At 37.3% G+C, this 14,827-nt stretch overlaps 2 protein-coding genes across 5 annotated transcripts in view; both read right to left on the bottom strand.

Annotated features, from left to right (window-relative positions):
• The window catches only part of LOC127415951 (dnaJ homolog subfamily C member 5-like), a 29,407-nt gene extending 20,855 nt beyond the window's left edge, over positions 1–8,552 (bottom strand). For all 4 annotated transcript variants that reach the window (XM_051654996.1, XM_051654997.1, XM_051654998.1 and 1 more), the window contains exon 1: positions 8,130–8,552. The gene's annotated coding sequence lies outside the window, so the exon portion shown is untranslated. The remainder of the gene's footprint in view (positions 1–8,129) is intronic.
• Positions 8,553–9,354: 802 nt separating this feature from the next.
• The window catches only part of LOC127415950 (CAD protein-like), a 39,183-nt gene continuing 33,710 nt past the window's right edge, over positions 9,355–14,827 (bottom strand). The window contains exons 38-43 of the mRNA XM_051654993.1: positions 13,551–13,763; positions 13,111–13,236; positions 11,497–11,652; positions 11,275–11,376; positions 11,085–11,179; positions 9,355–10,766 (exon numbers count right to left, since the gene is read on the bottom strand). Of these exons, the coding sequence (XP_051510953.1) occupies positions 10,667–10,766; positions 11,085–11,179; positions 11,275–11,376; positions 11,497–11,652; positions 13,111–13,236; positions 13,551–13,763 (792 nt within the window). The 3' untranslated portion in view covers positions 9,355–10,666. The remainder of the gene's footprint in view (positions 10,767–11,084; positions 11,180–11,274; positions 11,377–11,496; positions 11,653–13,110; positions 13,237–13,550; positions 13,764–14,827) is intronic.

Raw genomic sequence — 14,827 nt, 5'->3', positions numbered from 1 at the left:
TTTAACTTGGGTCAAACATTTTGGGTAGCCTTCCACAAGCTTCTCACAATAATTTGCTGGAATTTTGGCCCATTCCTCCAGACAGAACTGGTGTAACTGAGTCAGGATTGTAGGCCTCCTTGCTCGCACATGCTTTTTCAGTTCTGCCCACAAAAATCAGATTGAGGTCAGGGCTTTGTGATGGCCATTCCAATACCTTGACTTTGTTGTCCTTAAGCCATTTTGCCACAACTTTGGAGGTATGCTTGGGGTCATTGTCCATTTGGAAGACCCATTTGCATCCAAGCTTTAACTTCCTGGCTGATGTCTTGAGATGTTGCTTCAATATATCCACATAATTTTCCTTCCTCTTGATGCCATCTATTTTGAGAAGTGCACCAGTCCCTCCTACAGCAAAGCACCCCCACAACATGATGCTGCCACCCCCATGCTTCACGGTTGGGATGGTATTCTTCGGCTTGCAAACCTCACCATATTTCCTCCAAACATAACAATGGTCATTATGGCCAAACAGATACATTTTTGTTTCATTAAACCAGAGGACATTTCTCCAAAAAGTAAGATCTTTGTTCCCATGTGTATTTGCAAACTGTAGTCTGGCTTTTTTATGGCGGGTTTGGGGCAGTGGAATCTTCCTTGCTGAGCAGCTTTTCAGGTTATGTTGATATAGGACACGTTTTACTGTGGATATAGACACTTGACTACTTCCAGCAACTTCACAAGTTCCTTTGCTGTTGTTCTGGGATTGATTTTCACTTTACGGTTTTATTTCTGAGGTCTTGGCTGGTTTATTTTGATTTTCCCATGATGTCAAGCAAAGAGGCACTGAGTTTGAAGGTAGGCCTTAAAATACATCCACAGGTACAATTCCAATTCAGTACACCACCTATCAGAAGCTAATTGGCTAATTGTCTAAAGGCTAGACATCATTTTCTGGAAATTTCCAAGCTGTTTAAAGGCACAGTTAACTTAATGTATGTAAACTTCTGACCCACTGGAATTGTGATATAGTCAATTAAAAGTTTAAACAATCTGTCTGTAAACAATTGTTGGAAAAATTACTTGCTTCATGCACAAAGTAGATGTCCTAAACAACTTGCCATAACTATAGTTTACTAATATTAAATGTGCGGCGTAGTTAAAAAAAAAAATGTATGCCTTCAACCTAAGTGTATGTAAACTTCTGATTTCAACTGTATATTCACTTTAGTCGCATAGCGCGAAATTTGGTTGCAAATGAGAGTGATTTCCTCTCACTGTAGTGGAGGGTTGCGCATTGAGTGAAAGATCGATCTTGGGATTTAAGAAACGATATCGATCAAATGAAGATCACGATGCATCAGAAAAAAAATATTTTTACCCACCCCTATTGGGTGCATCCCCGGGCCGCAACCTGGAAGACTTTGTTGTAGCCTTACAACACACATTCCTTAATCTTTCGTAAAGGCAGCAATGTCTACACTAAAACAACATTAATACTTATTGCAGTCTAGGGATGGGCATTTTGGTAATTTTGTCTACTCGAGTGCTCAGTCTAATTACTCCAGTACTCGGGCAATGACATGTACATACACTGGTGGCCAAAAGTTTGGAATAATGTACAGATTAGGGCTGCCCCCAATAGTGGACCAAACGTTAGTCAATGAGAAGAGACTTGGCCGACCAAGTTTTGTTTGGTCAGTCGCAAAAAAAAAAAAACTCCAAAGGAAACTGACTAACACCGGTATTACTGCTGGTTGGATTCTAGGGGGTACTATGGGGTAATTTTCGTTAAGCAGGGTTAGGGTTAAGCCTACACAATAAAGCAAGACACCTTGATTTCAAACTTTGAACTTTATTTTGTATTTATTTTAACTAAAAATTCAAATGAAACTGGAAAAAAATTGCAATTAAAATTAAGTGTGTTGTTCAACTTTTTGAAAGATGGCTTTATAACAGCTGTGAAGAGCAACATCTCTCTGGCAAAGAACCTAATTCATCTGTGCACAATCTATCGGGTATTTCGTTGTACAGGAAAATACATCATGTGTGTGAATAAATTAGCTTTGTTCCCTCCTTCACAATATTATATATATATATATATATATATATATATATATATATATATATATATATATATATATAGCAATATCCAATTACATCAGCAACCCCCAGGCTAAGGGATCGTGAATATTCTTGCTTTAGTGGTTTCGCATTGAAAATTCATTTATTTAAAAAACAAAAAACTTAAATCAAATACATTCTAAATTGAAATTGCACTCCAAACGAAACAGCAATTAAAATAATGGAGTGATCAAAAAAATAATATATAAGTAACCACCTTTCCATTTACCGTCAGGCAAGTACCATCTAAACATGCAGGCGGAAAATTACTTACACAAATGAAGACATAAAAACAATTATACATGTAAAAATAATAATTATAATGATGATAATAATCACTGAAATATAAATCATGGTTCGAGGTGAATGTGTTTTTGTATTATTTTATGCTTTAATCACAGATGTATAGGCTGCAGATTTGTGGTCACAACGAACTGCTCTGTGGAAATAAAGCAAAATGAACTCAAAGCACCTCCTGAGCTGAGATGTCTGAGGTCATCTGCAGCACTCATAGATGATACTGTTCTTGCAAAAAAATAAAAAATTCAGAAGACAGAAACAAAGAAAGTGTGAGAACATTTTACATGCGCGTGTTCCACGAGACTGCACACCTCCATACAAACAGCATGTCATACATGCGCATAGACGGCTTTTCTGTAATATGTTCTTAATAATATAATAAAGTGTGTTTCTTCAAGCGCGTGTCTGTGTCTACGGGCGAATTATTTGTAATATTAATTTTATAATAATAATAGCTTAATAATTATAATAATAATAAATTAATACATTAATGGGGAAACAAGCCAAATATCGTCTTGACATCGTCAAAGGCATCAGCTATTGGCGATCCCCGAGATCACTCTCCGTGACAACGAGCTTACAGCTAACTAGCTAACCACGTAGCTACTTTCATTGCTTGTCAGCTGAGTGGAAGCTAATGAGTAAACATGTATTCACCAAAATGTTTTGTTTAAGATTCACAGTTTGGTACCCCCTTCAACCGAACAATTCCAGTCGTTGCATTTATAAAACGTAATATTTAGAAGTCTGGTTTTCCAGACATTAAAATACGATAAGTAGATTTAATAAATAGTGTTTTTGCCCTGTGTAAATAATAATATATAGGAACTGTATCTAAAATAAATGAGGGGTGATAAATAAATACTAATACAACAGGCTGGAAAAATAGAGTCATTCATTTTAATATCCTATATACACTATATTGCCAAAAGTATTCGCTCACCCAACCAAATAATTGAATTCAGGTGTTCCAATCACTTCCATGGCCACAGGTGTATAAAATGAAGCACCTAGGCATGCAGACTGCTTCTACAAACATTTGTGAAAGAATGGGCCGCTCTCAGGAGCTCAGTGAATTCCAGCGTGGTACTGTGATAGGATGCCACCTGTGCAACAAGTCCAGTCATGAAATTTCCTCGCTACTAAATATTCCACAGTCAACTGTCAGTGGTATTATAACAAAGTGGAAGCGATTGGGAATGACAGCAACTCAGCCACGAAGTGGTAGGCCACGTAAAATGACAGAGCGGGGTCAGCGGATGCTGAGGCGCATTGTGCGCAGAGGTTGCCAACTTTCTGCAGAGTCAATCGCTACAGACCTCCAAAGTTCATGTGGCCTTCAGATTAGTTCAAGAACAGTGCGTAGAGAGCTTCATGGAATGGGTTTCCATGGCCGAGCAGCTGCATCCAAGCCATACATCACCAAGTGCAATGCAAAGCGTTGGATGCAGTGGTGTAAAGCACACCGCCACTGGACTCTAGAGCAGTGGAGACGCGTTCTCTGGAGTGACGAATCACGCTTCTCCATCTGGCAATCTGATGGACGAGTCTGGGTTTGGCGGTTGCCAGGAGAACGGTACTTGTCTGACTGCATTGTGCCAACTGTGAAGTTTGGTGGAGGGGGATTATGGTGTGGGGTTGTTTTTCAGGAGCTGGGCTTGGCCCCTTAGTTCCAGTGAAAGGAACTCTGAATGCTTCAGCATACCAAGAGATTTTGGACAATTCCATGATCCCAACTTTGTGGGAACAGTATGGGGATGGCCCCTTCCTGTTCCAACATGACTGCGCACCAGTGCACAAAGCAAGGTCCATAAAGACATGGATGAGCGAGTTTGGTGTGGAAGAACTTGACTGGCCTGCACAGAGTCCTGACCTCAACCCGATAGAGCACCTTTGGGATGAATTAGAGCGAAGACTGCGAGCCAGGCCTTCTCGTCCAACATCAGTGTCTGACCTCACAAATGCGCTTCTGGAAGAATGGTCAAAAATTCCCATAAACACACTCCTAAACCTTGTGGAAAGCCTTCCCAGAAGAGTTGAAGCTGTTATAGCTGCAAAGGGTGGGCCGACGTCATATTAAACCCTATGGATTAAGAATGGGATGTCACTTAAGTTCATATGCATCTAAAGGCAGATGAGCGAATACTTTTGACAATATAGCGTATATTTGAATGTGTTGAAACTTGACACCGGGCGACGCACCCTAAAAACTCCACTGTTAGATCGGTTTCAAGCTGAAGAGCCACATAAAAGTACGTTTTTTTCTCTCGTAAATGTAAACGAGTGTAAATGCCAACACATCATATGCGTCAAAAGTGATGCCTGTCAACCAAAACATGAGCTCATTGATGTCCTTAAATGAGTCTGCTTTTTTATTCCATCAGTTACTCCTGATCGGAGGCTTCCATATATATTTAGTTTATACGTAGGGTTATGTTCTACCTATGTTTGATGGTGCAACGCTCAAATATTTAGTAGTGCGTAAATTGTGACTTAGTGCCCATTTACGCCACAACTAGGCTAAGTTATAATGTACGTATAGCTGGTGCAACCGGCCCCTGATATTTATTTAGCTATTTATTTTATTTTTATTTTTTATTTTAATGGTCAGCATTTGACTGATACTAAACATACAGTACTGATGTTTATTTAGCTGTTTATTTTATTTGAATTTATTCTTTATTTAAATGGTCAGCATTTGACTGATACTAAACATACCGTACTGATTTTTATTTAATTTATTCTTTATTTAAATGGTCAGCAACTGACTAATACTGAACATACAGTACTGATGTTTATTAAGCTATTTATTGTATTTTTATTTATTCTTTATTTTCTTAGTGTTCATTTCTAGTATTTGTTGACAATGTATAATAATAATGTCAAATATTATTTGCTAAAAATATTTAAGAAAGCAGCCTTCCGAGTACCTTTGCATAGTCATATCGGTGCAAAATCAGTGCACGATCCACATAGAAAAGGTCTGTTTTCATTCCAGCTCAAAGATTAGCTATATCGGTAATCGGTGAATTTTTCCTCTCTAAAATTGGTATCGGTCGGGCTCTAGAAATACAGCATCACATTTTGTGTTGGTTCAGATTTCTTTATTTTAAATAGAGTAAGGATCTATTATTGGATTGTTTTTATGTCTCTAAAAAGTCTGCAAACACACCTTTTACAAGAAATCTATTAAAGTGATTTCTGATTTGTTATATCTGCTCTGTACAAATCTGAAATGATCTCATTATTTGGTAACAGACAGCTGAGGGTAGTAAATGCAATAAGAATTGCATTTCTCATTTCTAAATAATTCTTTAAAAGTACTAAAGGAATTACTGGAATCATTACTGGAACCGTTAAGGAACAGGAATCATTAAGAGGAATCGGAATCATAAAATTCCTTACGATTCCCAACCCTACTGAATTTTGAATGAAGTGAGAAGTCACACCATGCATGATCACCATCGATCATCATTTTCACGATCGATCATTGCTGCAACATCCGAGTACTCATGCCCATCCCTACTGCAGTCACTGCAATCATTTCATTTTTTTTTTAGAAATTAAAATTCTGTCATCATTTACTCACCCTCATGTTGCTCCAAAGTCATCTGACTTTCTTACATGGAACACAAAAGGATTTGTTAGGCAGAATGTTGGGGACTGATAGCTTCAATCACCTGCACTTTCATTGCAAAGTTTTTCCATACAATGAAATTGAATGTTGACTGAAACTAACATTCGGATTTCTCCTTTTGTGTTCCAAGGAGGAAGAAAAAAAAAAAAAAAAAAAGGAGGCTGTAAATGATGACAGATTTTTATTTTTAATGTGAACTAACCCTTTACAGGACGCAACATCCAAAAGCCAAACAATCAACCGTATCAGTGTGCAGCTGTGCAAGCTTCAGATGAGGCTCTGTTCATCAAGCAGTAAGCTTATCCCAGGCTTAACTTCACACTTTTTGTACTTAAGATGAATCTAGTATCTAATGATAACGCCCACCCATCAGACGGGTCAGTTTTTCCAGATGAATGCCCCTAAATGAACCAGTCTTATGTGACGAAGCAGATACAATTTTGTATGACATTTCCATTCAAAGCAAAGGCAGGTACACCAATACTCAGTTAACTGGCCAGTGAGTGAAAGCAGGTTTTGGAATCAAGAGTTCGTGGTATTTCAATAATGCTCAAAATTGTTAGAAACGTAGAAGCAAAAGTTCACATTGTCATTCACCTAAAAACAATTTTTTTTTTCATCTTTTACACCCTAATGCCATCTCTAACTCAAACGTCCTCACGCTTGACGCATACGCACTCTGTGCATGCGCTGTCCATGCACTCTGTGATGCGTCAAGAGAGAGGAAGTGTGAATGAGCTTCCCTTATGAAGGTGCAGATGGAGACTGTAGATGTCAAGATTTATAGAGAGCTACAGATCGTATTGCTTCAGAAGATGTGGATTAAACCTTGAGTCCTATGGACAACATTAATACTTCCTTTAAGTCCTTTTTGAAGCTTGAAGGTTATGGACCCCATTGACTTGCATTGTACGGCACAAAACACATTATCCTTTTAAAAAGTCTTTGTGTTCTGCAGAAGCAAGAAAGTCATACGAGTTTGAGATGGCATATGGGAGAATAAATGAGAGTTATCATTTTAGGGTGAACTATTCCTTTCAGGCATATTTGTGAATGAACTCAAAACACACTGTTTAGTAATAAATAATTAGCTCCACTCTCAATGAACACGTAAACATGTGGTTTGTCCAATGATAAACCAATCTTTTCTGGGTAGAGAACCCTTTCTCAAATTAGAGATAATGACATTGCGACATGTCATAAAAATAGGTTTAACGAACTATAACACTTAAAAACACTCAATCAAAAAGGAACCATAAAGCCCATCCAACTACTAAACAAGTTTATTAAATTGAAATATATACAAATATTTTTAAACATTACTGGCTTTCACAACAGGTCTACATCATTAGTTCTGTGCCCTGGTTAACAGCATGTACATATAGTGATCTATAAAGTTTAACAAAGCCAAAAATACAGATCCAACACAGGTGGATATTTCAAAGCACTGCTGCATGGAGCACTACATGCAAACACACACCTGGTCTCAGTCTTGTGACGTCACCTGCCCATTGATAACGTCTATTTTTATCATGCAGCTAGACGTAATATCATAGTCATCATCATATTTATACTACTTGCTGGCTGCTGTAACAGGAGTGTGTTCTTGTAAAACCATAATCCACTCCTAATCCAGTACAGATTACTCTCCCCATCAGACGCTGCCTTTTCCTTCACTTTCTGTTTGACCCTGACCTGTTTGGTTTAACCAGGACAAAACTATCAGTGTGTAACGCTCAGTTAAACCAGTAAATACTGGAGTTTATTCATCTCTGTTCTGGATTATCGATAAATCTGGACAGATCTGTAAGGAAAGCACGAGAGTGTACTGGCTAATTCACACATTACGAAACCTGGTATCAACAAAACGCCCTTGTAAATAAACCCATCTAACAAACTTGCATCAATAACAGACAAATTATAAAACTTCGACACAACATCGACTGGTTCATGTGTTCGTTATTAATTGGTAACAACTGCTATCGATAAGGTAAACGGCTGACTCGACAGCTAGCATTAGCGCGCTAACCCACAAAAGCTGATTTATGTTTATTGTGCTCCTTAAAATAAATCAACGATCAAAACTCACCTTGAACTGGTTGGTAATGTGATATAGTTAATTGTGGCTGAATCACAAAGGACCCAGCCGAATAGTTTCTTTAGATATTATCTGTAAAGCTCCTCATTGCTATCGGAGCAGGTCCTCCCTTGAAAGCGAAAAGCGGACGCGGTCGAGTCTTGGGAGTCGACTCTTTGAACATGATCTTGAGCAGAGTCGACTCACTTGATTGCGTAGAGCTCGTTCCATCTGATTCCACTATTTCTAGTTAGCTTTCTAGATTCGTATGTTTTTGATGGTTAATACAAAGAAACCTTACGCACTAAACACGTAGGCTGATGAACGTGAGGGGGTACTTGTAATGTAAATTATACAAATAAAAATCTGTGTGGTAAAAAAACAAAAACAAATCAGTGTTTATATTTCATTTATGTTTCAAAATAAAAGTCTGATGCACACAATTTAGTTTGAATTTAATCAAACGGACTATGGCCACAAGCTACTTCACCACCCAAAATCTTTGTTCTCTAACACAAGGTGCGGTTTGGTTCCATCTGTTAACATTAGCTAATGCAAAACAATAAAGTGTTTTTTTTACAGTATTTTTTAATCTTTATTAATAAAAATACAATTGTCATTGTTAGTTCATAGTGCATAATGTTAACAAATGCTACTTTTGATTTTAATAATGTATTAGTATATGTTTAAATTAACATTAACCATTTACAGCATTAATAATGCTGTAAAAATATAGTTCAATGTTAGCTCATGTTAACCTATTGTAGTGTTACCATAACATTTACATTTAGTGTCCTCTGTTGCTTGAATAAAGGCATACTAATGCAGTTACATTATTTAATGTGAGCAGTGTGCAGCCCTAGAACTTCAAAAATGTGGTTTTAATAAGACAGACTAATTGCATTGTAAGCAGAATCAATGCTTGTGGCAGTTTTTTTTTTTTTTTTTTTTTTTGGTCTTTGACTTTAATTTATGCTTTAAAGACGGCAAAATCATATGCACTTTTGATGCAAGACAACCTCAAAGCACTTGCGGTGTAAAATGCAGCAATAAAAGGATTCATTTACCAACTGTTCAGGTGTTATACGGGGATATTTTCTCCCTTTATGTGTGACTAGTAGATTGTGTGCACATACTGTAGGACAGGTGGACTATGCCATGTTGCTGTGGAAGGACAGGGATAACAACCGAGCAACATTTTTACCTTCTAAAAATGCATCACGTTACCAAAGGAGTTGCAGTTACAATACATTTGGTAAAGTTTTAATCAGTATTGATGAACAATCTTCCTACCATTTCTATTTGAAAAAAAAAAAAGATCCTATTACAGTGTTATAAAATTTTGCCCACCCTGGTGAATATCTGGAATGTCAAAATGCACAAGATAACATTGTGTCAATTGAAGATTGCTTCATTTTTGTAACGCACAACAAAAATCAAGGAGAGCAAAGAATAAAATAGTTGTAGTAAACGTGGTAGTAAAATTGTTAATGCCAAATCTGTAAGACCGAAATTGAATTGAGAGTAGGCACCTCTGTGAAAAACCTGCTATCCTAGAGTGTTGCATTATAGGTATAGTTCACCCAAAAATGAAAATTCTCATCATTTACTCAATCTCTTGCCATCCCAGATGACTTTCTTCAGAACACAAATAAAGTTTTTTTTTTTAGAAGAATATCTCAGCTCTTTAGGTCCAGATAATACAAGTGAATGGTTGCCAGAACTTTGAAAGTTGAAAAATCACAAAGGCACCAAAGAAGCAATCCATACCACTCCAGTGGTTAAATCCATATCTTCAGAAGCAATATGATAAGTGAGGGTGAGAAACAGATCAATACAAGTCTTTTTTTACTATAAATCTCCACTTTCACGTCAACATTCTTTTAATTTTTGGCGATTCACATTCTGCGTGCATATTGCCACCTATTGGTCGGGGTTGGTCAAAGGTGGAGATTTATAGTAAAAAAAAGGACTTAAATATTGATCCGTTTCTCACCCACACCTATCATATCGCTTCAGAAGACATGGATTTAACCACTTAAGTTTTATGGACTATATTTGTGCTGCCTTACGTGATTTTTGAAGATTCAAAGTTCTGGCCACCATTCACTTCCATTGTGTGGTCCTACAGAGCGGAGACATTCTTCTAAAAATCTTCATTTGTGTTCTGCAGAAGAAAGAAAGTCATACACATCTGGTATGGCATGAGGATGAGCAAATGATGAGAGAATTTTAATTTTGGGGTAAACTATCCCTTTAATGCAGTGCATGCACTCAAGTATTTTGAGATGAAACCAAAAAGAAAGAGTTAACCACATACCAGTGTGGTTGCTGTAGTAAATCTGATTGAATTAATATATTCATATTCAGTATTTTACTTAAAGTCAATACAGAATAGAATCAAGTCTGGGTGCAGCATCCCCCCACCACCTTACTGGAACTTTGAGTACACAAAAAACTAACCAGTCTTTTTTATGTACAAGTGTATTGTCAGGCAAAATATTTCCCTTTTCTTTTTAACGCCCATAACCGGACTGTCATGGGCAACCTCATCGACCCAGCATAGTGGCCAGCAGTGCCATCCGAACATACATCCCATTCTCTGCCTGTCGGAAGTAAGCAGCTCGAGGATCTGTGTCCACCTCAACACTGAAAAACAATACCATTAAGAGACATAAGTTGATGTATTTTCCATACTTTACTCCATAAGCAACCCACACGTGTATTTGTAAGAGTTGTCTGCCTGGCCAAAGCCTGTTGGGACCCGACAAACTTTGTAGTTTCAGGATTAGGGTAATTTTTCCCCATGAATGACTTAAGGTTTCCATCAGGTTCAGGTTTTTAATTATTAAAAAATACATCATATAATAACATTATCCATAAATACTTTTGCCATTATACATATTACAATAACTAGACTCAAATATATTATTTATTATAGACTAGAGTTACTTAATAATATCAAACCTGATCTCATTGACTCTGGGCAGAGGATGCATAACCACCATCTTCCTTTTGGCTCCCGTCATGATGTGGGGGGTTAGGATGAACTGGCCGAAACACTGCCGGTAGGAAAGAGACGATGTATTAAAACCTTTTTCAATACTGTTAGGGAAAAACAAAAGCTGATACAATGATCTCAACATGAGATGCCTACCGCTTTGTACTGTTCTTCAGAGGCGAATCGCTCCTTCTGTATCCTCGTCATATACAGTACATCAGTGTCTGAAAGGGCCTCTTCAATGCTGTTAAACTCCTCCTATGGACACAGTTGGAGAAGTTTAGACACAATTCAAGAACAATTCAACCAATGAGGGTAAATGAAGCACACATAATTAGCAATCCACTCCTCAATTCACACATTTGACTGCGGACACACCTGTTTTATCCCTTTGGAGGCCACAAAGTCAATAATCTCAGCAGGCATGCTGAGATTCTTTGGGGCCACATAGCGCAAAGTGATCCTGTACTGAGTGAGAAGTCTGGCCAGAGAATGCACAGTGCGGCCATGTTTCAGATCGCCTACCATGGTAATCTGAGATTTAAGAAAAAAAAAAGAAACATTAAAAGGAATATTCCAGGTTTAATACAAGTCAAGCTCAATCAACAGCATTTGTGGCATAATGTTGATTATCACAAATTTATTTCGACTCGTCCCTCCTTTTCTTTAAAAAAAAATGGAATGGAAGTGACTGTGACCAATTATTGGAGGGTTTAAAGGCATAAATGTGAAGCGTATAATTTTATAAAAGCACTTACATTAATTCTTCTGTTACATCTCATGTATTATTTGAGCTGTAAAGTAGTTTAAATTGTAATTTTTACAGTCATTTTAGGGTTTGTTGACATTACATTGTCATGGAAACCTTATATACTAAACACATAAGCATGATGAACATGAGGGGGTATTTCTAATGTAAAATTACACAAATACAGTTTTATGTGGTAAAAAAACAAAAATTTCATCTATTTTTCAAAATAAAAGTCTGAAGCACACAATTTAGTTTTAATTTAATAATAAAAAAAATTTACCTACTGGAACTTTGAGTACACAAAAAGCTAACCAGTGTTTTTGGTACAAGTGTATTTAAAGATGCTGTAAGCGATGTCAGCCGTTGAATTAGCCATGCCTTCTCTTTCCAAAACCCCTCACTCCAAAGATAACAAATGAGCGTTATTGAGACTGACATGGTGCAGAAAGTTTTTTTTTTAAAACAACAGCAGCAAAATAGCACCCTCAACAGACAACTGTTATGAACAACACTGCTTAAAAATGGCAGTAAGCCTCAATTTGCTGCAACTACAATACTATGAGAACCCATCAAATGATTGACAGGTCAAAAGCGTCATTGTCCGCGGCTCGCGGAAATATTTTTATTTTCTGTTTACAGAGTCTAGTGCTGTCAGAGACAGGTGAGATATCTTATAACACAGTTCATTAATATCTTTCAGGGAGTAGGAACATTTTTGGCATACCTTTTCATGAAAATAAAATCGCTTACAGCACCTTTAACTAGTCTGTTGCCAGGCAAAATAATTCCTTTTTCTTTTTAATGCCCAAAACTGGACAGTCATGGGTGACCTCATCGACCCAGCACAGTGGCCACAGTGAAGTTGTAAAATTGGCTAACTTTACACAAAAAAGGTTAGTGATTTTATCACACTAAAATTATGTTTTCACGCATATTGAAAATATTGATTATTTTAATTTTTTTTTTATTTTTACGAAAATGAGGGGCAAGTCAAAATTATTTTTGTGGTGATTAATATTATGTCATAAATACTATTAATTGAGTTTAACTTGTATTGAACCCGGAATATTCCTTTAATTGGAACAAGACAGAAATTCAGCAATTATGCTTAATAAAGCAACTCATGGTTCCAACATAGTTCCAAATTTCAGCCCAGGCAAATCAGATCAAGACATACTAATACTGAGCTATGCTAATACAATTGTCTGAGGAGTTAGAACAATTTATCCACATAGACTCACAGTCATGCCATTGACTGTTCCCAGTTCCTCTCTGATGGTAAATATGTCCAGAAGAGCCTGAGTGGGATGTTCTCCAACTCCATCTCCAGCATTGATCACGGGTCGCCGACAATGCCTTGCTGCACTCTACAAACCATAAGCATTAAGCAGCAAATGCTGCATTATCTTCAAATTCTTGTTTTGAAACATTACTGACAACTATAGCAATATAATTGTTTATAATCATCACTTAATGCACTTCTAAACACAAAGTTATGCATGTGATTAATTTCCGAGTGAAACAGAGTGTCTAGCCGAAAGTAAATATACAGTAGAATGGGTTATTACATTTTGATGAAGACCAGGAACATTTATTCTTTATGACATTGATGTCACGTCTTTTGACCCAAAAGTATTTTCCTATAAAAGTGCATTGATGGCTAGCCACTGGCATGACTCACCTCTACAGCTCCAGGTGTGGGGTGGCGCAGAACTATGACATCAGCATAGCAGCTCATGGTGTGAACGGAGTCAGCCAAAGACTCGTCCTTCTGTGTGGAGGACGTGGACTCGCTGAAATGCACCACTGTGCCTCCCAGACGCTGCATGGCTGCTGCGAATGAGCTACTGGTGCAAGTGTTCACCTCATAGAACATGGATGCCATGACTTTACCCTAAGAATAGATGAAGAGGATTCAGTTTCCAAAGACTGCTATTTGAAGCCTGGATTTCTATCACAAAACCAAAAACTCGCACAAGTGATCTACTCTGCTCTATCCTACTGTGATAACCGAGGTTATTTGACAAAAATGTTATAGTTCATATTAAATAATATTTTTGGTGGAATCTATCAAGGCATTATTATCAGTGGCAGATTCAAAATGTGCTAAGGCTACCATTTTTCATAAATATTCTAGTTTACTTTTTTAGAAAGATTACTGTAGCTACATTGACCTACCACAGAAATGAGGAGCCATCCACAGTTTTACCTGTGCTTATCGTATTACACTGTAAATATAAGGGCAAGTACATAGGGCTCTGAAGTCGGGATCTCCAAGACTTATGGACAAATTTATATGTTTTTTTCAAATGTTGTTATGATATTAGTAAATAAACTGGCCTTGTTTGTCTTCAGATATTCCTAAAACTACTTAAATCATAAAGAGCCTGATGAAAAGAAAACGATCCATTTTAGGTTAGGAAACAATTTTTTTTTTTTTACTCCTTTAGAAATAAGGTGTGAATTAAATTACGTTTAGTTTGATTTCACCTTAAAGGGGTCATGACATGAGGAATCAAATTTTCCTTGTTCTTTTGACATATAAGCAGTCATAGTACTATAAAAATATACTGTAGGTTTCAGACACCAATGCCTATTTTTCGTCATTACACCCTTGGCCCCACCCACTAGTGCACAGGTTAAGTGGAAAGAGATGGGCCTGTCATGGTAGATTCATCTACACCAAAGGGGACTTACACAGGACACCTTCATGTGCCTATCTGGATTTAAATGTTTTTCTATATAAACCTGCACTAGATGAACGGCTTTGACCATTATAGTTCATCTCGTGCCTCTTCTAAAAGACACAATGTCAAGTTATAACTCCAAAAGGAGACCTCCATTCTGTTCAGCTGCATTTCTTGCTGTTTTGAAGGTGTCCGGGACTGTTTTTGCACCCATCTGTGCTATTTTTAATGGTTAGTCTTTTGTAAACAAGCACTATGTGGACGTCTATGA

This window comes from Myxocyprinus asiaticus, chromosome 25, assembly GCF_019703515.2.
Source record: "Myxocyprinus asiaticus isolate MX2 ecotype Aquarium Trade chromosome 25, UBuf_Myxa_2, whole genome shotgun sequence".
Lineage (NCBI taxonomy): Eukaryota > Metazoa > Chordata > Actinopteri > Cypriniformes > Catostomidae > Myxocyprinus > Myxocyprinus asiaticus.
This window is presented reverse-complemented; position numbering and strand designations above follow the sequence as displayed.